The sequence below is a fragment of the Melanostigma gelatinosum genome, assembly GCF_949748355.1.
Source record: "Melanostigma gelatinosum genome assembly, chromosome: 13".
Classification (NCBI taxonomy): domain Eukaryota; kingdom Metazoa; phylum Chordata; class Actinopteri; order Perciformes; family Zoarcidae; genus Melanostigma; species Melanostigma gelatinosum.
In genome coordinates, this window is record NC_136646.1 from 21377629 (window position 1) to 21405488 (window position 27860).

At 41.5% G+C, this 27860-nt stretch overlaps 1 protein-coding gene across 1 annotated transcript; it reads right to left on the reverse strand.

Moving 5' to 3' along the window:
* Positions 1-426: 426 nt before the first annotated feature.
* On the reverse strand, positions 427-15104 carry hs3st2 (heparan sulfate (glucosamine) 3-O-sulfotransferase 2; the record flags this gene model as incomplete). Its single annotated transcript, XM_079281057.1, has 2 exons — positions 427-1045; positions 14608-15104. 2 exons carry the CDS (start codon positions 15102-15104, stop codon positions 427-429), a joined length of 1116 nt encoding a protein of 371 aa, XP_079137183.1.
* Positions 15105-27860: the final 12756 nt, after the last annotated feature.

A 27860-nucleotide genomic window follows, 5' to 3' on the forward strand; every position in this document is an offset into this window, starting at 1 on the left:
TTAACGGGAAAGCCGGCGGATCATTCAGAGCAGGAATGAATATTCTAGCGATGTCATTAATGGAGGTCTGGCATGGCTTAATGACAGGAAGGCGTTGTGACGGCTGCTGGTTGATGACTTGCTTCATGAATCAATGCCGGTTGTCCTGTTGATGAATTCATATGTCTGGTATGCGGGAAAGAAATGTGACTTTTGAATATATCTTTTAAAGAAATGGCGCTTGTTATCAGAATGAACCGACCAAAATCCCATCATGACGTGAAACCATTTATATGAGTAAATTCTAATACGTTGTATATTCTCCTGTATTCATTTTTCAATGTATAGACAGCTCAATAAACTTGATATTTAAACATTTTGTTGAAGGTGTCCTCATTTATGTTTCTCCAGCCATTTTAAAAACGGCTCTGTTTCTGTATAGCACTCTCATTCCCACTTGAAGTCTTGCCCCACAGTTTCAAAGAATTTGATATTAAATGGCCTATAAAACTCTTGCAGCTGCTCTATGACCTCCTGTTCGATCTGTACGTGAGTCCTGCCCTTGGATTTTCCGAGGCAGCGCGGCTGACTGCTGCTCTCCGGCTTCTTCAGACAGGGGAAGCCTTTGGTTCGATTAAAGTAGAAGTGCTTGTCTGTGATTATTCGTTTCAGTCCTAAAAAGTCCTGAACGCGGCCCATTTCCCCTGCCGGGTCCGTGATCAGCCGCTCCCCGCTCACGAAGTGCATCTGCGACAGCCGAAAGTACTGCAGCCAGTTCTCCAGGTGCAGGATGTACATCCCGATCCGAATGGCGTTCCAGGAAGAGTCGACGAGACCCTGACTTTTGTTCTTAAATGCCAGCTCTTCAAACGTGGGGATGTCGGGCTTCTTGGAAAGAGTCTGTGTGTAGTCGGAGATGGCTCTTGTGACTGGGTTGCGCACCACAACAATCAACTTGGTCTTGTGGGACATGCTGGAGATGCGTCTGGGTGCCTCTCTGGTGACAAAGTAGCTGGGCGTCTTCTCTAATGTGATCTGGCTGTCTAGTGTTCGAGGCATTAGTCCCCTTGGGAGAGAAAGGAAAGAATAAAACACACAGAGATGAGTCAGCAAGAGTTGATGCTTTTCTGTCTCATGTGTACACACAAATGTCAAAGTCAGTGGAAAGCAAATCCCCACTTGTGTCACAAATATCAAGTTCAAAACGACCACGTGTGTTGTGATACATACACATTTACTATGCATCATATTGTGAGGCATTTAGTGTCTGACCAGAAATACAACGGTAAAGAGAGCACAAAAATATGAGCAAATCAGTCAAAATGTTGTTATTACAGAAAACTTCAGAGGGAAAACTGTAAGTGAAATATGTTAACATCTGTTCATGAAACGTATAATTGCTTTAGATATAATCAGTTCATCTTTGAGGAAATCACTGTTCCTGCGTTCATGAGAGTGGACCGGGAGGACGGACGGACAAATCACAAAAGTAGTTTTTGCAAAATGTACTTCAAATATTAAAAGTACTCAGGATGCTGTTTGACTCCTGTCATTATGTTATCTATGTCATAGAAAAGTAATTTCATGATTTTTTTGAAGTCGCACTGTTTATCTCAATCCAAGGCATGTTGCAACCGTCTACACTATTTCACACGTCCACCGAGTACCGAATAACTGCAGTCAAAGCCCAAATAAACACAATGTGAATATGTATTTGTTAGAAGAGGTGACAGGACAGCTTGTACAATCAAAACATGCGTCATAATTATCATCATCATGCTGCCAAGACAATGGCTTTGCAAACTACAGGCAAATGTTTCTATTTGTCACATTTGTCGTGTGGGTTTTCCTTCCCAGTGTAATATGTCATTCTGCTTTGGCACTTCGGTTCAATAAAACTTCATAAATGAGCATCTGATGTCGGCTGTTGAGACAATGAATGCCTCTGCCACAATTCATCCACACTTTGTCACCCGTTTCCTGTTAAGGAATGAAAAAGGACGGCGCTGTGGCGTCAGCTGTGCTGTGGTTTATTTGGACTTTTATGATTACAGAGGATACAGTACTTGAATCTCTCAATTTCACAGCATGTGAGTCTGTTTTTAGATTACAGGTACATTTCTGTGTCGTTCCGATGATGAAATACCACACTTACTTTATTATTACTGGGGGAGGGCTTCGATTAAAAGCTAACCTTTCTCTCTAAAGCTCGAGGTAGCCATAGGTTACCTCTAAAGTCGTGGAAATATTGATCCATTTAGTTTTATTTATGAATCCTGAGTTGTTGGCTCGGGTGCCTCAGGGCCACAAGGCAACTATTAATCTTTTATGAGAACAGCACCTTTTCAAGCAAACAGCTTTGCTACACACACACACACACACACACACACACACACACAAAAACTTGCAGCCATTTTCCAGGAGCTGCAGAATCTTCAGCTGTGTGAGGAAAGCAGTCTTCGTTATCTGGCTTGTCGATTCCAAACATTTCCACCATGCTCAGAGATGAAGATTGTGTAGATGAGAGGACCCTGTACGTTGGTTCAAGACTGCAACTTGTCATCCCGCAAAACTGGGCAGACAATGTGAACACATGCAGTGAAAGGGCTGCAGATGGTTCTGCTTAAAGTATATGGTATAAAGGTTGGATGCAGAATATGAAACCCAAAGTAGGTCTGGCCATCAGAAGAATCTGTAACATTTACTCATTATTGATTTTTACAGCGGTGAGTCTCAGCACCGGTTAAATGACATGTTAAGTTAAACAGCACCGGAGGTACTGATAAAAGACAAGACGGAAATAAGGTGTACAAAATTAAAAGACCGCACATTGGGAAGTCAGCGAGATACCATTTGGATCCATTATCTTCAGAGCGTCGAGAGGGGTAAATGTCAATAAACCATTGAGCTGTTATTTTCCCTACGAAAGATATCCAAAGGCTTTGACTTGAATGAACATACTTAAGACCTGTTTTACATCAGGTGCTATTAACGCAGTGGCGGGCCGTCAGGGCCTGCAAGGCCTTCTCTGCTGGCCTAAACAGAAGCACAAAGCTATATCTATTTTATAATTTAATAATTTTTCTTAAATACACTACATGTATTATAATTTACAAAAATATTTTTCCCATTATCTTATTTTCTCATTGCACAGCTACTGTCTTCATCAGTTGCTCTGCTTCCAGTGCAGCTTGTTTTAAGTAGAGCTTTTATCCAATCAGATCTCACCTCTGTGTCTCTAGGTAAGAACAGAGCCAGAGGCCTGCAGACTCTCACCTGCAGCCACTGCAGATTAAAGTGAATGGAGACGATATTGTTGATTGTCATAGTGTTCAACCAATCAGATCTTTAGTTTGACATGTTGGGCGTATTCTTTGACTATCAGCGACTGCTAGCCGGCCTATAATGACGTCAGCATTACGTGCCGCTCAGTGTCCACGTGTAGCTCTGCCGCGAAACTTAACAGCAGAGGCTGATGGGTAGTGAATCACATCACGTGATGCAGCTCAGCCAATCAAATATGGGCATTCTGACCCGGGTACGATGTACCACACACCATGACACAGGGGGATGAGACGAGGTACGTTCAAGTTGTGAAAGTAAAATCCGATGATAATCTCTTTGGGTCGCGGCTTGTCATTAAGGAATGATGGTGGATCCCACAGCCAGACCAGCTGAGAACATTATATTTCACTGAATTTAGGCTTTTGCATTTTGTAAATGCTCTAGCATTATTCAAACGACTCGTACCGAACGGTTTAATACGAAGACGTACATAGTTACAGCCTTAAAAATGAATAATAGCTGTGGCGCCATAATGTGGTTATAAGGTGGTATTTCAGCTGCAGGAGAGCAGTGAAGGCCCAGGTATAAAATGCACAGCCTGCCACTGTATTGACGTGACATTTGGATCTGGGCAAGAACGCGTTTGTCCCGTACACAATCACTGGAATGTAGGAATTACTCTTTGCATCGTCAGAATTTGATCCATTCTTTCCAATAACATTTGGCATGTGGAGTGTGAGTGGTAAACATGAAACTGTCAGAGTCAGAGTAAACAGTTACTCTATAAGATCCACAGTGTAAATGCAGATTATTGTCAATGATGGATGAATAATTCCTCACAGAATGTATCTTCTTCTGAGAGTAGTTCTCTTGAAATAACTCAAAGCAGAGGACAAGTTTTTACCTTCGTCGTGATGCATTCATTGTGTCTTCAGTATCTGTTCTCAAACGGTTTCGATGGAAACAGAAATATGAGCAGTGCTGCGCTTCATCTGACTGAAATCTCTCCCCGTGGCTCATTAAACTGATACCTACAGCCTCCGTGTCCTCGGTTGTCTAACTGCAGCCAAGACAAACAAGGTGCGATCCAATGATCAAAGGATGTTCCTCTTTATTTTGATTGAAATCAGGGCTATTCAGAAGGGATGCGTTCCATGTCAGCGGGAGCAGCCTGGATAACAACTTCCAAGTCGCCTGTCTTGGAGTGATGTTAATGAGGAACACTGGGGGGGGGGGGGGGGGCACCTGTAATATCTACAAACATTTATTCAAACTAGAATTTTGTAGTTGGGTCTCATATTCAATTATGTTATCACAAAATCACCATCCACACATGCGCCAGCCCTTCCCTGATTTTAGTGCCGCATTATTAACCTTTAATAGCCATGTGATGACACTAACAGAATGCAAGTGACGTGCAGACTTTTTAATTTGAATTTTAATTATTTTTGATAAATCATGTTCTTCGCTCACTCAGAAACACCTGGCAGCAGCAGCAGCAGCCTCATTTATGTGTCTGCTCGTTATTCAGGCCAGGAGGGGAACACGTGGTACCTGAGGCAGCTGTCTCAAACAATCTGCAGGATTTTTTTCTCCCCGTGCCCCCAAGAAATCTGAAAGCAAAAGATAAAATTGAGGATCTTTATGGCAGTGGGTGATTTCACTGAAAGCTGTTCCGTCCTTGCTCGGTAATGATTATTTGCACTTAGAAAATCGACATGCTTGTAATACCAATGGAAGCACTTCGAGGGTATAATCACCAAAGTTTCTGACACTTTAGCATATTTATCAGTATACAGGTATCAGAGGAAATAAAACTTTAAAACATACTGTAATATGAACATCTTGCTCTATGGGACACACACACACACACACACACACACGCACACACCTTAATTAACTGACATTTGAGTGAAGTGCTCTGATTGATCACCACCTTTTCACTCAGAGTCAACGCTACATTCCTTGGGGGTGATTTACTGTCTTCTTCCCAATCCGTGGTGAAACTTGAAGTCAGGATGCATTACTGGCTTGGCTGTGACATTTTAATCACTTTGGGAAAATGAACTCAGGTGTGGAAGATCAGCTCGATACTGTAGATGAGACCCGCTCCTGGTCAAATGAGAGGACTTGGTTGAAGGCTAATTTGTTTGGATGCTTCAGTATTGCATTTTGATGCTCTAATTGAACAATTCTTGCTGTTGATGTATGTAAACATTGCCATTCTGTGACATTGACACACAACCACACACCTAGTAGAACACCTTAGATCTATTGCAAAATGAAACACCTCATTCAAAATTATTCAGTCATTTATGAAAACCCAATTTTGTTACTGTATGGCACACACACACACGCACGCACGCACGCACACACACTGCTGTGCTCAATCTAAAATACTTTTAACATGTGTTAGATCCTGGGGTATGCATGTTTTCGTGTATGTTTTCGTGTATGCATGTTTTCGAGGCAGCTCTGTGGGCTCAACTCTTCTTGACACATGATACAGTCTGGAATTATTTTTTCAGCGATGTTGTAAAAGTAAAGTTCATGAATATATTGACCAAACACAACACACAACACCAGCACAGCACACTAATGAAAAAACGTATCTCTCTCCACATTGTAGAATCAGTCAATATATCAATGCATTTCCAAAGATTGCTTTTTGCTCTGAAAATCAGAACAGGATATATGCTAAATATAATATAGTACATTTCAGTAACATGTTTTTGATAATCGCTGCTATGTCGGCTTCCATTGTTCTCGTAAACAGGTACTCGCCTGTGCCCTGCGGCCTCTTTTTAGTGCCGACATCCTGATTGACAAGTCGACAGTCAAGCAATTAGATGTTTGGCCATGTGGAAAATGTCTCGGCCCATTGTTCCGTGGGAGTGGGACTTTCAATGGCAGTGAGAACTGTGTGCAGTGTTAAACATGTACATTGGGTGCAAACCAGGAAATGTGTTTATAAGAGTTTTGGAGATTTAAACTGAGGCTCTATGAGTGTCAGTTTCAATCATTGTGCTTTATGAGTCATTTTAGTGTGTTAGCATTTAATAAATACAGATTATTTTTGGAAATAAAAGCAATTAACAGACATAGTAAACAGGGTCTCAGCTGGTTAATATCAATATAGCAGAATTATGAATTAATCATCCAGTATCAGTTTTACTTTTATGATGATCGCTTTAACAGACGAGGAGAAAGGAATCCTCTGGGAGAATCCAATGTGATCAACATCTCCAGTCAAGAGCTTCGTAATGATCAGCGTAGGTTGTTATCCTGACACCTCTCATATGTAGATGCCTTTACTATAAGAGTGGAATTATTCATGTGTTTTAGAGTCATACGATTCAAAGTTTTCCATACAAAGGATACTGCCAGTAACTCTGAGTGTCATCACAACATGCTAAAAAGGTTTTCAAACCTAACGGCTAAATAATGCATGAGTGGAAACCATCTGTCGGCCAGTGGAAAGAACAATCATGAATGATGAGGACATAGCAACACGCCATGCAGATAAAGGTGGGGCAATTGTGGTCCAGAATAAAATCGAACACATCAAATAAATGGAAAGACAAGAACATGACAGAGATGTGTATATTCCTCGACACGACTCTAAAGTTTGGTGATGAAATTAAGACTGAAGGACAGAATCCTTCTCAAAAGGGAGGCGTATTGGATAACAATGGGATGAATGAAGAGACATCATTTGCTTCATTCTTATAACTTGTATGGTTTTCTTGGTTTTTCATGGTTTAGTACGTCATCCTGTGCCTGGAAAGGTTGTGGCTCCCCCTGTGGGGTTGTACTTGTGCAGAATACACGCTGAAGAAGGGCGTCTTGCGTCTTATTTTAAACGGTAGAATTGGAGCGCTGTCCTACCGTTTCCTTTTTTATCATCTATGGATTCAGCAGTCTTCATGGTCTAATCGTATGGCATTGTGTCTTAACTTTAATGGCCATACCATGAAATTAGACAATTTCTTACTGTAAATAAAGTGAAAAACAAATGTTGTATGTTAACCAAGAAACTCATAACCACTTTCTTTCTTTTCACAATTCTAATAAGAGAGATAGGGTCAACAGTGGAACGCATGCAGCCATCGGCGCTCATTACTGAGCTGTGGTGTGCTGAAAGCTAGTCTGCATATTATAGCAACCCTGAAAGAGCCTGCTGGCTATCCTGCTGAACAGTTTATCTCTGTTGGAGCAGGGGAGGCTGGAGGTCTGGAGTTCACCCTCACTTCCCACTGGATGCTGCTATATCATTATGGAGGAATAGGCCACAGACATGGATGTCTTTATTTCAAAGTACTAAGGACTTCCCATTAAAACCAGACACCCCGTTCTCCTGCAGTTCCACTGGGAGAACATGCAACTCTGACTGCAGTTTGTATACCTAAAGTCATTCATCAGCAATGGATCATAGCTGTGATTTAATCTCCGTAATCATCGCTTTAACTTTTGCCATCTTTAAATTGCTCAGTTGTTCTACTTCACTCAGGCTTTCACTTCTCATAGGGCCCTAACCTTTGGGTCATTCATCTGTGGTGTTCAACATAACGAGCATTTGTATATTTTGTAAGCTGAACCAGTTGGGACACTTTCAGCCCTACAGTTCCCACAGGTCTGGAAAAAACACATCAAAAGATGTTCATTTGGCTGTGCGTTTGAAAGCACCCATCTGGGCTGCACCTCTGGTTAATTTGTGGAGTATAAACTGTATGTACTGTAGTGCAGCCCATCGTGTAGCTGACTTTGTCCTTCAATTAGAAGGTGGTCTGGCAATACAACATCAGCAGTGGGACTTCAGTGTCAGCGCCAACAGAGTACTGCATGATGGTTCTACCCCACTTACAGGAAATCGCCACAGTTGACCTGCTCAGATGTGATTTCGCTTGGAAGGAGATATTGTTGCTGTCGACACTGCAGTGTGGAAGAAGCAACATCTCCTACAGAGTCCACGACTGAGGATGGCACCAAAGTAAATCATACAGTCTCTGAACTAGAAAGGGTTCATCCTTTAGGGAGCATGAATATACTCATTAATGTCAACATTCTACGAACATTCATGGCAACCTATCGCCTTTCTTCCAGAAACACCTTGCGGTTTTATGTGTCCGCCAACCAGTCAAGCTGCAGTTTACATCCACATCTGTCCAAAATGTCATCGCTTCATAATTTTTTTCCAATTATATATTAATGTGCAATTGTCCGAATTAGAATATAAATTCTTGCACAGGTCACAGTGCCCTTTGACCACAAAAATCTAATCAGTTCATCCTGGACTCAAAGTGGAGGTTTCTGCCAAATTTGAAGACTTTTTCTCAAAGCGATACTTAGATATTGAGTTCACGGTGACCTTGATCTTTAAACTTTTGGCACACTGAAGGATGAACTCGTCAACTTTGGTGGTCAATTTGAAGAAATTCCTTCCAAGTGCTCCTGAGATATAATGTAGACGAGACCACAGACGTTAACATTAAGGGGTCAGCTGATATGATTTATTCAGGGGCCACTAATGAGGAATCAAAGATGTTAGGGTAGCAGTTAACATCTCCCACTGTTTCAAACAATCGTTGACAGATGACCCTACGAACATCACATGGCTACCAGAGCAAATAGCAAGAACACATTGAACTTCAATCCAGTTAACAGTAGAACAAATCAGCAAATACAACTGATTAGGACCAGAACCTCACAAATTCACAAAGTGAACTAAGATTGGACATTGAGAGCTCTTTGGTGCAGGGCTGTTGTATTACAGACTGCAGACTGTAAAGACCCACAGCCTTCATCGAACACTGCATACAAACATCACGAATCAAGAAAATCCTTCACCTACAGAACATCCATGGTTTGTTAGCGGGAAGACAGGCAATGCACGGTGACTGCATTAAAACGGTGGACTGTTTAGCTCCAGACAAGTGTGTCTTGTTGTACAACTTAAAGTGCCAAAGAGCAACGCCGGCTCATCAGGGATGCAGACCATCAGAACAAGTAAAAGGTCAGCTTTGAATCATCTCCTTGTGAGCGATCAATGAACTCAGAATGTATTACTGTCATTTCGCTGTGGTTTGAACTTAAAACAGAATGTTGCATGTCGTCAGTTCAAGACAAGTTCTCAGTAAATGTTTGCAGCACAATTACAAAGTTGTCATAAAACAAATGCAAGGACCTTCTGAACAGCAAACACAAAATGTATCTCCAAAACTGCGTATTGACATAAACATCAGGCACCTCTGTATTCTCTGTCAAAGCTAAGGTAGGGCTGGGCGGTATGGAAACATTACTTGCACATTGTAATGACACCGAATGTAAAGTCAACGGGTCTAAAACCAGCACAAACGTCCCCTCATAGAGCTAAACTCTGTTATAACCAATATGCAATAATAATAATATTGTCGACATGATGGAGACTTCATACAATCCACACCAACAATCGTCCAAAAACCCGATTGGAAGCTAACCAGTGCTGAATGCACATCATCTCCCTCATGGCTTGTAATTAATCAGACTGTTACTAATATTACAACAGCAGCTGAATGAGTTGGAGGATTTCATGCAAACACTGATCTGATTGGGATTTTACTGGAAGCCACCAGTGACCACGTGAAGTGTTTCTGCAGGGGCACAGAGATTTAGAGAATGGCCTGTCCCTCCCGCGGGACAACACATGTGTGTCATTACGAGGACGAATAATGAACCCTGGCCATTGAACAACATGCAGCCTCACGGACTGACCGTAGAGGGGTCCAAATCAAAGTGTCCATTACGAGTGCTGTGTTTGTTTGGTCCCCGGAGCAATTTAACAACAAAACAGTTTCACAGTAAATTATAGGGAAAAAGTCTCCTCGGCTCTCGTTGCCTGTGTGTTATCGCAGTAAGCAGCATGCGGAGTAATGGTGGTCGCGGTCCTCAGCCACACATAAAAAGCTCTGCTTTCGAAACAGAAAGGTGAAAATGTATTGAAGAAATAGATTAAAGCTTTTATCAGAGATCTGCAGTCAAAGTAATGTCCAACTCAATTTCAATAGCTTGTCTTGTTATCTTCAGACTGAATTAGAACAAGACAAAAACATGCAACAACAGTGCTATCAATGGTAGCAAAAGAGAACATAACATTAATGCTGAACACACACAAAACCATGCAAATTTTGACTAACAGTATATAGAATTCTGGTCCAGTTAGTAAGAAATTAAACGGGTGTCTGAGTTGCGCACTGTCCTGAGTCATTGCAGCTTCAGGGTAATTGCTTTTTTGGAGACATTTGTATGTGTTCAAATGGAGCTTTTGGGTTTATTTCTGACATCATTTAATATATGTTTTTTTTAATTTGCAATCTTTCTGTCCATACTTTCAGAAATTGACTTGGTGAAATAGCATTTTCACACAAACCATTTGTCCTGAAATGTCCTGAAAAGGTAACACCACACACAGACCTGCTTCCCTGCCGTCCAAAGCCATTCGCTCCGTTCGTATGACTCAGGTAGACTGCGCAGAGAAAACGTTGGTATGCTGGGTGATTCTCATAATGTCTGTGCCACTACACTTCCTAAAAAATGTCATCTTCTCCTTTTTATGATCTAGCATAGATGCAGTAAAGAGGACTGCTTCATTATTAAAGTATCACTCACTGAGATTACATCTGAGATGACATCTGATCATGAATCACCAGCAACAGAGGCCCGGTGCCTAGGAAGTCTATTAAGAGTTAACACAGAGCAGTCCAGACAAATACGCCAATCCTGCGGCCAATTCAGCTGCGTGAGGAACAACTCCGCTCTCTGAGAATCAAGCATCTATGTTTCTAATTTAATAGAAGACAAATTGGATGAAAACAGCAGACAGACTGAGCCAGATCTCTGGCATTAGCGATGTACTGGCCCGTCCTCGGCCCCATAATAGAATGAAAACATATTCAGAGCAGGACAATACAGTCCGGCGATGATGCGTTTGACCTTGAACCAAACCCTATTTAATTGCTGTCATTTCAACCCTCGGCTCTTGTGTTCCTTGAAGGAACAATTATTCATGGTTTGGTCTGCAGAGGGAAATGACTGACACTTGGTCTCCTTGAACAATAACATGCCGAATTGAGCTGAGCTACGAGGGGTCACATTACCATGTGTGATGAGGAAGTGTGCTGCTGATTTTAGTTGATGAAATCAAGTCTAAAGGCTTTCTGCAATGCTATAATATCATCTGCGTGGCAGCTAAAACATCTTTTTTTCTCGTCGTATAATTGATGTGTATCACCCTTCATAATAATAACATTGTGAATGTCTTAATTGAATGAGTCTGCTGACACTTCCTCTCTACTATCACCCATTTGTCCATCTTAACTGACATGAGTGGAGATTTCTTGAATTTCCATCAACATTGGAGCTTTGAGAAGTTCTTTCTGGATTTACACGATAGCCTCTCGCAGTGCGAGTCAAGGACGTGCACAGAATACATGGAGAGAGGACATTGGATTGGGAACAGAATGGCTGGTTTTTAATTTGGGCATATTTCTTTTTAAAGACCAACAAGGACTCACTTTTAAACCGGAATCAAGTTCCTTACAATAAGTTGGGGGACGGACAAAGTCAGCTGAGTTTTATGATGCTGCTGCCATATTTCTCCCAAGATACCGGTTCAGAAAGGAAACTGTTCTGGAGCTGAACAGGAAGTCTCTTTTAACTTTACTGTGAGTAAAGTAAAGTTATTTTCCTTACTGCGCTGCTGTGCGTGTTGATCTGCTATTATTTGGCAATAGTGCTCCATTAATTCAGCCACAAGTCTTTTCTCAAAGATGGAGAAGTTAGAAAATGATTCATTATTTTAATTTGGGTAAACAGCAATCTCCATATTGATACAATTATTTCATTTTAGTTTAAAGTTGGATTTACTGAACAGAAGTTAGTTTGTATTTGTGCGACAGAGCTCTGCTAAATAAAAAGTCTGGATTTACTCATTTTAAACATTTGAGACTTAAGATCCTGGAAATATGACCCGACGACGCCGCTGCTCCACGGAGGAAATACCGTCTAAGTCGTGCCTGCAGTGCCTGATGGTCAACCAGCGTCCAGCCAGCACCCTGGACGTGTGCAAGGATGCATCCTATCGATCTAGGACTTCTAGTCCCGTTAGGAAACTGCGTTCTGTTACTTGTTTCGTATTTCCTCACAGGACTTTTTTATTTTCAGCTTTCTATTATATGGATCATCTGGAGCCACTCTTCCTGTCTCGTTCATGTTTTTACAATGATTAAAGGTGGAATTGTCTTAGTTTGTGATTTGTTTGATTGGTTGGTTTAGTATACAGATGTTTCTTAGTGTTGTTAGTTGCATGCCTGCCAGAAGGTCTGTGGACCAAATGACAACTTGTGCACAAAGCAGAGCAACACATGTGGAATACACAAATATATTGTTACTTGCTTTACAGATCAATGTGACAGTTCATCAAAATGGAAAGATACTTTAGATGACGTGCTGCCAACAAACCAAACATTGTGACAGATAATCACTGAGGGCCAGTCAAACACAATGAGCACCACTCAGCCAATTGTCAAGTTGAATAACAGCTGAATTAAACCAGCCTCTGTGTTCATGGTATTGTTCAAGTACCTTGAGTATATGAACTGTCAGCTTGTGACAAGAGAGCAATATTCCAGCTTTGTAATTGTGGCATCATATCAGCGTGGGACCTCGATTTACTTAGCTTTAGTGAGACATAGAAAAATAGACATAGACATAGAAAAGCTAAAACCTCTGGGCATAAAGTTCCTGATGCATCATTAAGCTGCATTTAGATGGCAGATTCAAGGGAAGGAAGGTGCATGGTGCAGTGAGTGGACTAATGGCTGGTGCAGGGCCATGTCGGTCTGATCTGATCTGTTGGAGAAACAGAAAAACGCATCGTGGTTGTTTCTTTCTGCATACTCTAGTCTGCTGTGTTGAACTGGAGTTTGGTTACTTCTGTTGCTGCAGATGCTTGTTAATAAAGAAACACCTTCAATTATGTACAACTGACTCCATTACACTGCGTCTGCCTTCTGTGTGCACGTGTAAATCAATCAACACTTTCACCCCTGAAAAGGAATATCCTCTGGGCCACATCAAGTCGTCATGTGTCGAGGCAGCCGTCGAGGTTGTTAACAAGCTTCCCAGCTCCTTCTGTTAAGTGTGACGAAGAGCTTTCGTTGCGTTTGTGAAGGTCTCTGAATCTATTTAATTTGTCAAATACACACAACAATAAAGACTAACTGTCTTTGAAGAAGCGCCTTAGGAACTTTTATACATGGGGAATTAAGATTAAAATCAGGAATTGTAATTAAAACGACACCTTAATCAATAAACATGCAAATTATGAAATGTTTATTTTTCATCTTCAAACCGGGGAAGTCTGGAGTGTTTTTGCGTCTTACATTAACACATCTTTGTCATCGTGTCGCCCCTAGTTCATTCGTTTGAAGATGAAAAGTACTGATTCTCATTTCAGGAGTAGGAGCAGCGTTCCACATAACTCTATTGTACAGACCGTCTCTGGGTGGAAGTGTGTGGTGGAGTGTCTTGCATCTGCATGAGTAAACTGCATTCACACTGACATTACATACACTGACTGCATTATTTCATTTCGTGAATGTATTTTCACTCTTGAATTAACTGTCGGACGAGACATGATGAAGTTAAGGTTAAATCAAACTTAATTTCTATCTGGAAGTCACAAATGTAAAATAATAAACAATTTGTTTGTACTTTATGGACTGATTGTATCACTTAACACTTTGATTTATAGCTGAAATGAGGCCCTATAATCAAACATGGTGTAATGATCTTAGTGACAGCCCACTGATGCGTGTCTGTGTTGGGTTAAACGGTTAATATATTAGAGGACACACCTTGATAGAATTTCTTCATGGTATATAAATCTGTGATCCTGCATCAGTTTCATGGAGCTGTCTGTTCAGCACCATTGAGATCTGCTGACAGCAAACATCTGCAGCGCGTCTGTGTGACATCCCCAAGATATTTTTGCTTAATTGGCACAGCCAAATGTGGCCCCTAAATTGAATTATCGGCCACTGATGAAGTGCAACAGAATTACATGACTGGGAAGTGCCTGGTACTATAATAAACCTGCATTCATACTTGCCAGAAAACGAGTTGAATGGACATTGCGACGTGGAAGTCTACATCATGACGTCATATCAGAGTCCCTTGCCCGGCAGAGCGGAGGGGTGACTGAAGTGCAAACAGTACTTCTATGCAGAAATATATCATGGCAAGTGCTATTTCTCAGAAACAAATATATACATTTTAGTATCAATGTTTATTTAATTTGTTGCTCACCTGTACCAGTCAATCCCTCTGTCATAGTTCCTGTCGAAAAAGTGCGGCTCTGTTCCAAGAGCGCGCACATCTGGATGTATCCGGATGAACTCCAGAACCGCCCTGGTGCCTCCTTTCTTTACACCGACTATCAACGCATTAGGCAGCTTCTTATTCCCATATTTTTGCGCAACACTCATGTTTCTCAACTTCATGTCAGCCCAGTGGCTTCCAGACGAGGCAGGGGCTTTACTTTGTTCGCGGACATCACTTGATCCCCGCCGGGCAGCGGACCTGACTTCCAGCGAGGCGCAATTGTCTAATTTTCCAAGAAGTTTCTTCCCGCCTGCGTTCTTGCTCGGCGAACATCTTTCCCCCTCGTAACCCTGGTTTGTCATGATTGTGCTGCGGCAAAAAATAATACTGTAGCATAAGTAGGTGCAGGACAGTGACACAGTGAATATGAAGGCGAATCTGGCGCTGGATCTGTTCGTAGATGAGAGGAACCTATGTGCCATGTCTCCATGGGTTCAAAGCGCTGCATGATTTTCCATCGGAGACTTCTTCCTCTTATGGTCCGCCGCCGGAGTCAATAATATAGATTCGAGACTGACTGGCATGTGAGGATAGGGGCGGCTTGTCGAAGGCATCAACTGCGCGTAAATCGCACTATTCCTTTTCATAGGTTGCTGAACTGTGTGAGAAACTTGGAGCTGAAGACTATAGGTTAGAGCTATGGGGAAGAAATTGGTCTCGCAGCCTTTAAAACAAGTTTTTTTTTTCCACAAGTCGTGTGAAGTTAGTCACTTGGATCAATCGCGGATGCCACTGTCTTAAAACGAATCCCAGAGGACGCCCATCTTTATCCTCCTCCTTGTTGTGTGTGTCGATGGAGAGAAAAGTCCGACACGTCCTGCGTCTCAAAAGCGCTGACCAGCGCGAGTGTTCTGTTCCCCTCCAACGGGATTCAGACGCTCAGCCCGCCTTTCCTTTTCATAAAGAACTTGTGAAGGTATATGCACTTAGGCTACCGGCTATACATATTTAATGAACTCCCCGACGTCATGCACATCATCACAATTATATATGCGTTTTATGTTTTAAAGGAACATCCTGAATATTTTAGATATCGTCATTTCAATTTTAACTGCATCACTTAAATATATCAGAGCTGCACATGTGCGTTATCTGATTGTTATGGCATAGAGTTTATGTATTAATAACATTTTAATTATCATTTCAGAGTAATCCAGCCAAATAACCTGTAATCATTTTTCTGTTAGGTGCAACTTGTTTCCTTTTCACTTGTAACAGAATGATTAATCAAGGCTGAGCATTCGCTACATGAGTATTTCCTTTTAAAAATATGGGCATTAGCAGCCCCTGAAAGCCGCTTTATCCACTGTTGATGTAAGCTAGATGCAGACCAGAGTGCAACGTTTTCAGGTCTTTCAATGTCATGGTTAAAGTTGGTTCATGAATCGCTCATGCAGTGCCTGGATAAAGCTGCAATATTCATTCTTTTCCACTTTTAAGTATGAATATGATAAATTGTCTGTTTCAGCCTGTGACCCTGCACAGATGAACACCATTCAGACATTATTTTATGTCATTAGTGGTGTGGAAACAACTTTTACTTTTATTATTTCACCAGCAAAATATACAAAGTATACAGCACCCTTTTGAGTGTGTGTGCCAACAGTGCACACAGGCTCAGACTGTGGCTTGCAGTAATGTGGCAACACAGCCCTTCGGGGGAGTGCATACACATGTAACTCTGAACAAAAGTTCTGTTCAATGAAATGAAAGGAAGGTTTAAAAGAAAATGTCCCTCCCCTGCAAAATATATGTTCTCGACATTGGCATGACTTCACAGTACAACATGGACGATGGAATATCTTACTCATAACTGCAGTATATCAAACATAACATATTCAACATGTTATCCCCCTAGTGCCAATAGTTTTCTTTCAAATACAAGTGGATGGTTTTCAGTAAATGTAACTCCACACCACTCTTAAATAGTCCCGTAACGCATTCATCTGAGTGGACATGTGGAGTCCCCCAGGGTTCGATTCCTGGGCTGCTATTATTCAACCTGTACTCTAGTTCAAGCACGACAATGACTCTGCTTATCACAGCTACGCAGACGACACTCCGATTTACTTAGCTCTTGAGATTCACTCCATCAATTCTTAAAGCAAAGCTGGACGCAATTACTTCAAATAAATAACGACGGCAATCAATGCTCTCCCTGTGGACTCGCAGTCTTTGTACTTCTGTGGAAACCCAATTTGAGTAAAGATTGCTGTTGTATTTCAACAGATCCTGTAGTTTTTTTCTCCAGATTTGTGCATCTGGAGTACATTTACGTCTGGCTGGTTATCTGCAGCTATCTCCTGAACATGTGGGCTGCAGGAAAAAGGCAAGGATCCACGGGACGCTTGTGTTTCCACTGCACAGAATATTGCAGCTAACACTTTTCATTCACGCTCACAGGTGTGTGGGACAAGAAGTCTGCATTTGTATTTGTGTTGTCTTGCCTGGTGTTCCAGGATTCTGTTGAAGTGAGCCAGCTCAGACACCCTGCGATGTCTGGTGGGGTTAGTTTAGCTGCGCTCAGTACTTATGAAACAGGCCTCCGTCCTCAAAGTATTTGCCAGCAATTTTACAGCACTCACAAACAGTTCTTCAGTCCAAGCACCAAAGAAACTCAGATGTCTTGCTTGGCAAACATTTTACATTCTATTACATGTGAAAAGCAATAAAACAGGTCGGTAGCTGGACTAAGCTTCACAACTCAGTTAATTAAAACAGTGTTAACATAGTCGTCTACTGCTCTCACACACAATGTTCATCAGGTTTCTTGAAGTTGGAAAGTCTTGCACTGCAAATAAATATCTAATCTCCGTTGTACAGCAAAACGGTTTTACCATTCAAACTCTGACAGCATCAGTAGTGTAGAAAACGCTGCCTTTAGCGAAACAGCCGAGCCGTTGGTACAGCAGCACCGAGCACACACGTTCATGACTCGTCTTGCGAATCGCAGTAAAAATCCACAGTGCAATACGGGTGTAACTTTAACCAAGATAACTTATTATTAAAATGAATTATTAAACAATTGGCAGGTTTTATTTTACAGGTAACACATGCTTGAATCTTAGCTTTTGCCTGAGATATTTCTTTTCTTGAAGTTTGGGATCCATTTGCTGTGGTTGTGTGTTGAACGTCCTTTGAAGCACCACAGCAACAACAATGATGTAAAGCAGTTAAAAGCAAAAGAGTACAGAGTAAATGTGTGGCAGCATACATTTCCTACTTCAAGGCAAAGAGTTCTTAAAAAGGCTAAAGCACAACAGTGAAAAAAGTTGGTTTTCTAAAAGATTATGATGAAAAGTGCACTTGTACTGTACAGCTAAAAGTGAAAACCAGAGATGCAAAGAGATGAAGGTGAAACCACTCAAACTGAAAAACAGGAGACGCTCATGCTACTTTCTATTGCTTCATGATTGCAGTGCTCATTTCTAAAAACAACAGTGTTGTTGCATTAACAGGACAAACCATTCAACTGTTATTATTCCCTTTCATGCTCGTTAACTTGTGTTTATTGCAAATTAAAGAAGGGTGTAAAGCAGTGTTATGGTGCATTAACTGACAGGAGGGTTAAGTGAATCCCTTTGAAGAACATTCGGAGGTGCTTTGTGAATATGTCACAGTATTAAGTAAAGATTCAGTGCAGCTAAGACAACAGCTTTAGCTCCCTGGGGTTTACCTCCACAATGCTGCACTCTACTCCAGGGAATAAACAAGTGGCAGTTTTATTTTTTACTCCACTAAAACTTCGACATGTTTTTATGATGTCATCCGTGAGGCTTGAGCTGGCAACCAGAGCGCATCAATTCACCTGCAGCTCATGTTTAATGATGATAGAAAATGTGACCGGCACCAAAAAAGTCTCCTTGTTGCTCCGCCAGTTGCCGCCATACTGCGAGGCCCATGCTGTACTGCTGGGCTCGCTGGAGGGAAGAGAGGCACGTGGAGAACCAGAACCAGGACTGTGCGTGGAGGACTGTCTGACACGAAAATAAAACCTTGATCATGAAATATGATCAGCAATCATGTAGACCACATGTGTCATGTTAAGGTCAAGCTGATATATAACATACAAATGTTCATTCGAGCTCAAACCATCTTACAATTTAAAGGGACAGTGAGATACTTGAAACTGCTGAAACTGCATTTAAGACAGCTCCAACTCCTTCCCACTTCACTGTTTTGGAGTCACTCTAAACTGATTTTGAAAATATTTCTGCTTTGTAATCAGTTGCAAACACGGGCAAGTTCACATTTCTGTCATTTTCATTTGCTTCCAAAGCAATACAATTCATTTGTACAAATTGGCAATGGGTCATGTTATGCTTTTACAATAACCTCACATAATGACTTCACTGCTGTAGCAGTACTAAAGCTTCACTCCACACACACACACACACACACACACACACACACACACACACACACACACACACACACACACACACACACACACACACACACACACACACACACACACACACACACACACACACACACACACACACACACGCCTTATCCAGAAAAAAGTCCTGCACCTTTTTCTAAGTCTGCTCACATATCCAGCAGGTACTGAGAGGCCCTTTACAAAACCTTTCCTCCAACACAATACGTGTGGACACCACTGCACTTTGTCTGCCCTCACACCCCTCACACTGTGAGAGATGAACTCCCTTCCTCAGAACTAGAGTTGTTCCAACACCAGTATTGGAAATGCCTCCGGTACAGCCTGAAATGTTGGATCGGGTATTGGCGAGTACACAAGTCTATATACACCGATCCGCTCTCACATAATCACATGCTGTTGTTGTTTTTCCTGTGTAGCGTCAGGAGCTGATAAATGATTCGTCACTCGCTACCCGATCCACACATCCTGCTTGATCAGTACTGCACATGTACAAACTCTTTCATGGACCTTGTTTTTTCCCTGATTATTCTACATTGTGGACGAGTTTGAGTTGAAATTAGAAGGACGACGGCCAGTTAACATTAGCTGTTAGCAGGCGGTGTGCAGCACAGTCATGCTTGTTTATAATAGACGTAAACATTCCAAATTTAACTTCCTGTTGCAGTGCAAGGCCCCCAAAAATGACATACGAGCTCGAACAAAAGGTTCAAAGTCATATTTGAATGATCCTTGGAGTGAGAGTGAGCTGTGATTGGTTACTGACTGATTAAAAACAATGATGTAATCATGTAATTAATTTATATACACACACATACGCTGAGTAACGCTTTAATGATAGAAAACACTGAAATGACTTGTGCACTGTGTGCCACTAAACCTTTGGACTAAAGACCACTGCTTGAAGTCCCAGGCAGCCGAGAGAACCTCATTGAAGATGAACTCTGAAGTTCTTTTGTATTCTGTTGGAATGGATGCAATTCCACTGAGTAACAGAGCAGAATGTTATATATGTTGTTTGATGTGTGCAGGTATCCCAGACATTGCCCCTAAATTACAAGCCTCTGCTATGTGTGATAGTTTGGCATGCAGCACGTTTTCAGAAAATCTGACATTTGTAGGGCAGCATCATGACTTTCATGCTGTGCTTCTCTCTACTTCTGTAGACATGAATCTCTGCAAACACAGAATAGATTCAAGTCAAATTAATATTATATTAACAAAGCAATCATGCCTTCAAAAAAACCTCGTTTTGTTGACCACTTGCTGCTAGATGCCAATTAAGCTCTCATAGGATCTCTTTGCTGATATAAATGCTGCTAAACTGCCAGCTGTGCCTGAGCTGAAGCTCATTTTATTTCCAGCAGGAAATATTATCCACAGGGGATTCAAATAATCTTTCCCTTCTGAAATGATACAAACCACTGAGAAGAAGTAACCTTGCCAAGCCTGGTGCACAGTGGTGCCGTGGAGCGCCCTGTGGGGATGAAATACCGTCCCCTTGTTCTTGCCGTCGTCCTGTAATGCCAAGGATATCAAGATATCTCGCTTTTTCATGAAGTTTCTTCCTATTCAGAGATTACAGGCTCACCGTATCAGTGTGATATCGGGACTTGACAGCATTAAGTAATTCCACCCACTCTATGTGGAAAACCTGACATTACACGACTAAACTATGTGGCACACCGCAGGCTGCAATTTTGTAGATACATTTGAAAGAGATGCCAGCGTACAGACATCTTTTTTCTTTTTTGACGAAAAAAGTTTGACATCGACGATGAGTTTCAGAATTAGTTTTTGAGTAAAATGTGTCATCTTTATTCGTGACAAACACCCAGTCATTTGTCTGGGAGGAAATCAGATCGAGAGTCAACGTGACTGCGTATCGACACGATCCTGCTTCAAACTAAAAAACAAATCCACTGGAGTTCGTCATTAACTCAAAATATACAAGTGCTGTAAAAGCTAAATGGTGAGTCAAAGTCTGGAGAACCAGTTAGGAGATGATTGTTCAGACGGAAGAGCGCGGAAGAAGAACAACCCTGGGAGTTAAAGCAATGTGTTGCTGCTTTGAGACTGCACTAATGTTTTCTTTGAGAACAAACGAAAGCATCCTGGACGCTTATTCGCCTCCACTGAATCCATAGCTTTTAAGGATGGATGCACAAATATAGGAAGAGTTCACAAGTTACAAGTCCGTCTTACGCCAATGCTTACTGGCCCATATGTAGACAATGACGGTGAACACAACCCACAAAGATGTTTTATGAAGTTAATATGAAGCTGCAGCCATTTGACTTCATTACATACAAGTGGGGCTCTTACAAAGTTACGGCTTTTTGGTGCAACATTTGGGGGAGGAAGAGGAGTAACACAAAGACACAAACATTTGTAGAACTGAGACCGCTGAATCTTCACATCAACGTTGGAACAGAGTTTTGCCTGGAAGGAGACTTTGGATGTTGTTCCCCAGCACTTAGACAGGAAACACATTCGGAGGGGATCTCTTATTCATGGCTTCTATGAACAGGAGGTATGATTGCGGCGAGCTAAACGATGAACATTTGGAAACCTGACTGTGATTTAGGGTTTTAACTCTGACTGGTAACTATCCCTCAAGATGAATGAAAATTTGAATCACTTGAATCACTGAAGTGGTTGAATTGGTTCACTTCTACCATACTGCCGGTGTTTTCGCTGATGCAGGACTCGGAGCACCTTCACCTCCAAAATCACATATCATGACAACACGTTTGGTGCAGTAGAAGCTCTGCATTTTGTGTAAAAATTGAATCCTGTAGTGCCATGAAGTAAAGTTACATAAATCAGCAACAGGTTTCAATTGAGCAAGCTTAGGTAACACGGTTACTGCTAATTACTTTCAGCCTCTCTCTTCAGGCTCTCATTCGTGCTCTCCCTCTTCTTGTGTATGATTTGGAGAAAAGACAACAAGAACAAAAGCCAAGCACCGACCAAAGGCCATTGAACAGCAGGTCACCTCTCTCCTCGCCAACCATGGTGTCAGCTAATTGCTGATGACATTTTGCCCATGTTGTTTGAACCAGGACTATTCTACTGCAGTGCTTTCTTTTGTTTGTTCACATAAAGGGGACACGGTTCAGAAATGTCATCCTCTCTGCCGTCCGCTGAGCGTCTCGATTTTCGACGACATCGCCTAATTATCACACAGTTTGCTTGGACAGTGCTCGGCAGTTTCCTGAATCCTGCAGATATTTCTGATCCCCATGCATGGAGGGTGAAGTCAACACCTGCAGATCTAGCTGCCACCAGGACAAAAAGACTTTCAACTGTCAGGAGGAATCCCTAAAATAGAATCAGTTGTAACTTTAGCACAAACATGAGAAACACATCAGGAGCCTGAGTGCTGCGATCCCTCCGGTCCCGATTTCTCACAGCTGATAATGGAACAGGAATCTGCTGCACATTTATTTGAGATACTCTTTGATTTTAAGCATCTGCAGCTCTAACTTGCATTGGTAAGTCATTTACCAAGATTGAATTATTTTCAAACTAGAAAACATAGATTGCCATCTTTGTAATTTCTGTCGGTTTCATGCGATGCAGAGGCTGCCTGTGTCCCCGCAAAATTTAAATAATAACACCTCCGACTGATTTCCATCCACGTCAGCTCTCTGTTGATGGACAGCTGCCATCCGAGAGAGTTGTTTAAAAAAATGAAGCCATTTATTTGCGCTAAGCACTGCTGAACACAACCTCTTATTGATTGAGACAAACCACACGGCTGATGGATTTTGTGCTGTTTATTCGGGGTTCAATGACACGGACAAAAGGGTCACTTCTGCGAGTGATTGATCACCATTCATAGAAGGCTACACCTCTTCTTCTGGTGCTTAAAGGCAACGAGATTCGATTGATGGCTGTGAAGTAGATTTCGATGTGCTTTCAGTGACTCTCAGATTTATTTTCTCCGATTTATTTTCTTTGATTGCATCTCTACAGATGTTTTATTTTGAAAAGCCCATAAACAGGGAGCATCTAATCCCTACTGTTGTTCTGAGGCTCAACAATCCTGAATCCAAACAAGATCAGAACTGTCCCTCAGTGGGACGGCCGCATCACTGCAGCCTGGGGCTGGGAAGTAGGATGATGGCACCGGACACGAGTCTCATAACAAACCTTGTTGCTTTTGCTCAGTTAGGAAAAGAGTTGAGATGAGCTAATACAGTCAGTCAGTACATTCATTCCATCCAATCAATATGGAAACTCCTCAATGTCGAAGAACCAGAAAATGCCAAATTTGGTTCTGCAAATTCAAGTGGTCTGACTGAGATTTGCAACCTGTCGCTAACGTCCCACATTTCAGCGCTAGTTGCCTCGATTGATGGCCTCAAGAGACAATTAACAGTGAAAAATATTGATTGGAATGTCCTGCGGCGTAGTATGTCCGACAGAGATGAGAATATTTAATTTGGTGATATTCTGCTTCAAGCTAAACTGTGCGAGTGTTTCATTTGCACACAAGCTGATGAGACCGCATGCACAGAATAATGTGTGGAGCATTTACGAGTCGAGTCTTTTCAAGTAAGCGTTCTCCACAACGAGCTGAGCGAGAAAAACTGAAAAGAAAATGTTCTTTGTTTGAGTGCAGCAATTATATTGGTCCCCATATACATTTACAGTGTACAAAGTGGTAAATAAAGTTCTGTTCAAATGAGCAATACACGAAAAATGTTCAGGTCATGAAACTAATTTCCTTCAAATCAAAAACAAGGGAGTAAATACGCAGGTTAGCTGTTAGTGCCAACATGTTAAAGCACATCGCTCCAACAGGCAAAATGAGACTCTCTGGGATTAAATGGACCTCTAGTACTGTACATGTCACAGAACAAATGTATCCGAATATTATCAGAGCCAAAATATAAATATAATATTTTGTATTTGTCCTTTTTTTGAGTTGCATTCAAAAAAAATGTTTTGAATTTAATTTCAATAATTGTTTTTGCTGCTGCAAATGAACGTGCGCTTCCATCTAATAGTGTGAATAGTGGACGTTGGGCCATCGACATTATAACCCTGGTGGGACTAAATTATTGCAGAAGAAGAGGGTGCAACAAGATGACATCATTTAAAGAGCGCCAGTCAAAACGTCAAACGCTGGAAAACATGATGGAAATACGGCATTTATATTTGTGTCACATGTTAACTTGAGAGATATTTTTGTCCCTTGAGTTACGTTGAAGTCCCATGACTCACATGTTCCACGTCACTTAGGAGTAAAAAGTCCTTGCTGAAATATTCCATGTTCCATTGTTTTAAAATTTTATTTCCAACAGGTTTTTATGCAAAAAATGTAAAATATGCATAAAAACATGTGAATGGAAGGATGCAATGTTCTATTCGAGTGTCCTCGTTAGCCGTGACAGTGAGTCAGCATGCACAACACCATGTCCCTAAAACTGAAGCAGCTAAATGGAATGCAGCCATCCTCATATGAATTATTTACACTTGTGCTTCTCCTACTGTGACAAATGAACATGTCTGCTGTGAAAAAGGCCTGTTGAATATAGAAGAGATGACCGTCTTGGGTGAACCTGCTTGTTTTGTTATCTTGCAGGTAATTGGCGGTTTTATGAGACTGGGAACCCGTGGGCATCGCAATTCCCATAGAAAGACTCGTTCCATGCACTGCGTTTGCTTTCTTTATCTTTTATGTCCTGCAAGCTATTCATGAAAGCATCACTTTCTTTAAAAATAAACAACAACTCATCTTTTTACCCAAACTTTGGCTGCGTTGGAGACAAATTGATGGTGATGTTAGCTGTTGAAGGGAGGAGATAATTCGCGAGTTAGCGGTCGACCCATCACGCACTCGTTCATCGACAATGACAAAAACAAGTAGCTGCTCCATCACGTTCTTCTGTGCCGTTTATTGTTTGGCCTTCATCTTATCTTACATTATTTAAATCTAGCAGGTGATGCTGTGAGAACAACTCAGATAATCGTTGGTTGTTCACTAGTTGTGGAAAAATACAGTATTTTTTATCATGTTCTTCAATTGTATCTCTTATCATACAAAAACCATTAAAGTGTACTTAAAACGGGGAAGTTGTGATTTACGTTTTGCCCCTTCTTTCCTGAGCAGACCTACTAATAATCTCCCATACGACATACAAGATGCAGAGCGCCTGTCTGCCTGTATTCTCAGATTCATTCTGAAAGATATTAGATACTGTAACCCTGTGTCCTACAAAATAACGTCCCCGTGCAGCTAAATGACACTTTCCAAAACAGTCTATTACAGTCACAGTTCACGCTTTAAGTTCAAACAAAACAGAACGAAACTACGTCCTTAAGTTTAGGCAACAACACCACATCATGTTTTGGCTTAAAAGGAGGAGTTGGTTTACATGGGACACGAACAGCAGCCCCGTGTTCTATGACCCATCTACCGCCCTGACCTTGTCCCTACATGGACTAATTCATTCATAGTTACGTCAAAAGCAAAAGTAAGATTTTGCTCAAAACATATTTGACTGTGCAGTTTGGACGTCATTTTTTCAGTCCTGCTCTGACAGAGCATTCCACTACTGAAAGCAGAAGTGCAACCTCAGCTTTCTGCATCTGTTTGAGAAGGCATTTGTAAAAAGTAACTTCATATGTTAGTGTATGTCACAGATGGCTGAACCCAGCAATCACACAGAGAGGTAATGTGCAGCACAGTGCAAATCCCCAGCACTCACTGCAGGCTGTACTGTACTATAGATTTAGGACTTTTTGTCAGTTTTTGAGGTCAGACCCCATCACTCCTTTCCGATCATCCGAAGGCCATGTGCTTGAAGATGTTCCACGCCTTCACAAACAAAACAGGAGGCAAGCCTGAAGCCAGCAGTTACTAACAAGTGTTTACACCCTCAAGCACTACTTTAAAGGGCTGAGCTGAAAAATCAAATACAGAGTCGTAAGTTTAATTCTTCTCAACAGGCATCTCATGTAAAAAGGGATTGTTTGACATTATTCTCACAAACAGAACAGCGGTGTATGAATGTGGATACCATATGGATCTGCAAAGCACTAAACCATATCTATTATTGAAGCATGAGGGAGAATTTTTAGAGCACTCTGAATTTCTGCCGTATTCATAATTCATATTTAAATCCTTCTTATAATCAGATCTCATTTACTGTCATCCGTGCAGACCCGCCACCTTTATCCTCCAGGATTCTGGTCTCAATTAACGTTCTTATTGAGTTGGGAGAGGATTTTAAAGAAAAAGGTGCTCGGCAGTGACCATGGAAACACGAAGCAGAAGCAATATGTGTGTCCTCACACAGACATTGGAGGTATTTCACAGTATGGCAGTGTTTTTTCACTATCGTTGGAATCACACTATGTTCACCTTGTTGCCCTGTATATCAGAGCCTGGTACCACACACACAATCCACCAGGACTTTCTCCGCCTTAGGACTGCCGCATAAATATTTCATTGAAACAAATTGATTGTTGCAAATACTGATGGAGGCGTTCAATTTTCTGCCTGGTTTGTCTTTTCACAGAGGCGTGACTCGGTATCCACACCCCTCCAGCACTGCCTGGGGGAAACTCCACACACAGCCAGTGTCTGTCAGAGGAGATAGTGTTGCAACTATATAGAGGAATCAAAAAAAAATGGCTGGGCTTCAATCATTCATCACTTCTCCCTGCACCAGTGTCACAGGGGTAGAGATTCAGAATTCAAAGAACAGGGTTCAGGGATGCTAAAGTTGCAGAACCAGAAGCGGGTTCTTGAGGTGATTTGTCACGCTTTCTTTGCATGGTAGACAGAACTGCAAAGCGCTACAATTTGGCTCTGGGAAAGATCTTGCAGGACCACGAGATCAAAAGTGTGAGATTTATTGTTTGTTTTGTTCTTGAAAGTACCGTCGCTGTTGTTTTTAGGCCGTCACAATAATGGAGGCCATAAGCAAAGCAGAAAGTACACGACAACACAAGAAAAATGAAAAACAAAGCAAAAATAAAAGTCATGTTGCAGAGTGTTTCTTCCATCCATTTAACTGTGAGAAACTAAAATGATTTATTATAGGACATATAAACAAGCGAGTACAACATTTTGTCAACCAATTGAGCTGCTATTAAACTGGGAAATGCCATATTCCTCTTACTGTTACCATGCCCGCAAACTCAGTGATGCAAATGTTCATCACAATGTCTTTGTTTTTGAAGATGGAGTCTTCTTGTTTACGCGTCCTCTTCCCTCATGTGCTACCTGTTAGCTAATGTGGGGCACACCAGTGATGTGAGTGCATTCGTTAACATAAGTAAATGTTGTCGAGCAGATTTAATTATGAATTGAAGGGGGATGCATATTTGATTGCTAGTGTACACCTCTGGGCTTTGCTAGACAAAGAAAGCTCTGCAAACAGGAGTTGTGATGCAGGCTGGTTCTCCTGAAGTGTGACACGAACACATCACTTCCTGTGGAGCTCAGCGAGTCCATCTAAACAGTGAAGTAATACGACTACAGCCAAAAGTGTAGGCGCTGAAATGCATTGTTTTGCCGATTGTTTAGCTGTTTGATAAAGTGTCAGATGCAGGAAAGATTATTGATTTATTGTATTTCACAAATCCCAGTCTGTTATTAATTGTGCAAGCTAAGGAGAGACTAAGAGAGCCTCCATTCATTTCTATATCATCGGACTATGAAGTTATAACTAAGCTACAACTATATCTCGTCCAAACATGCACGGAACGTCAGCACTGACATTGCCTTTCAAGGACATCAGAAGCAGGGGAGATG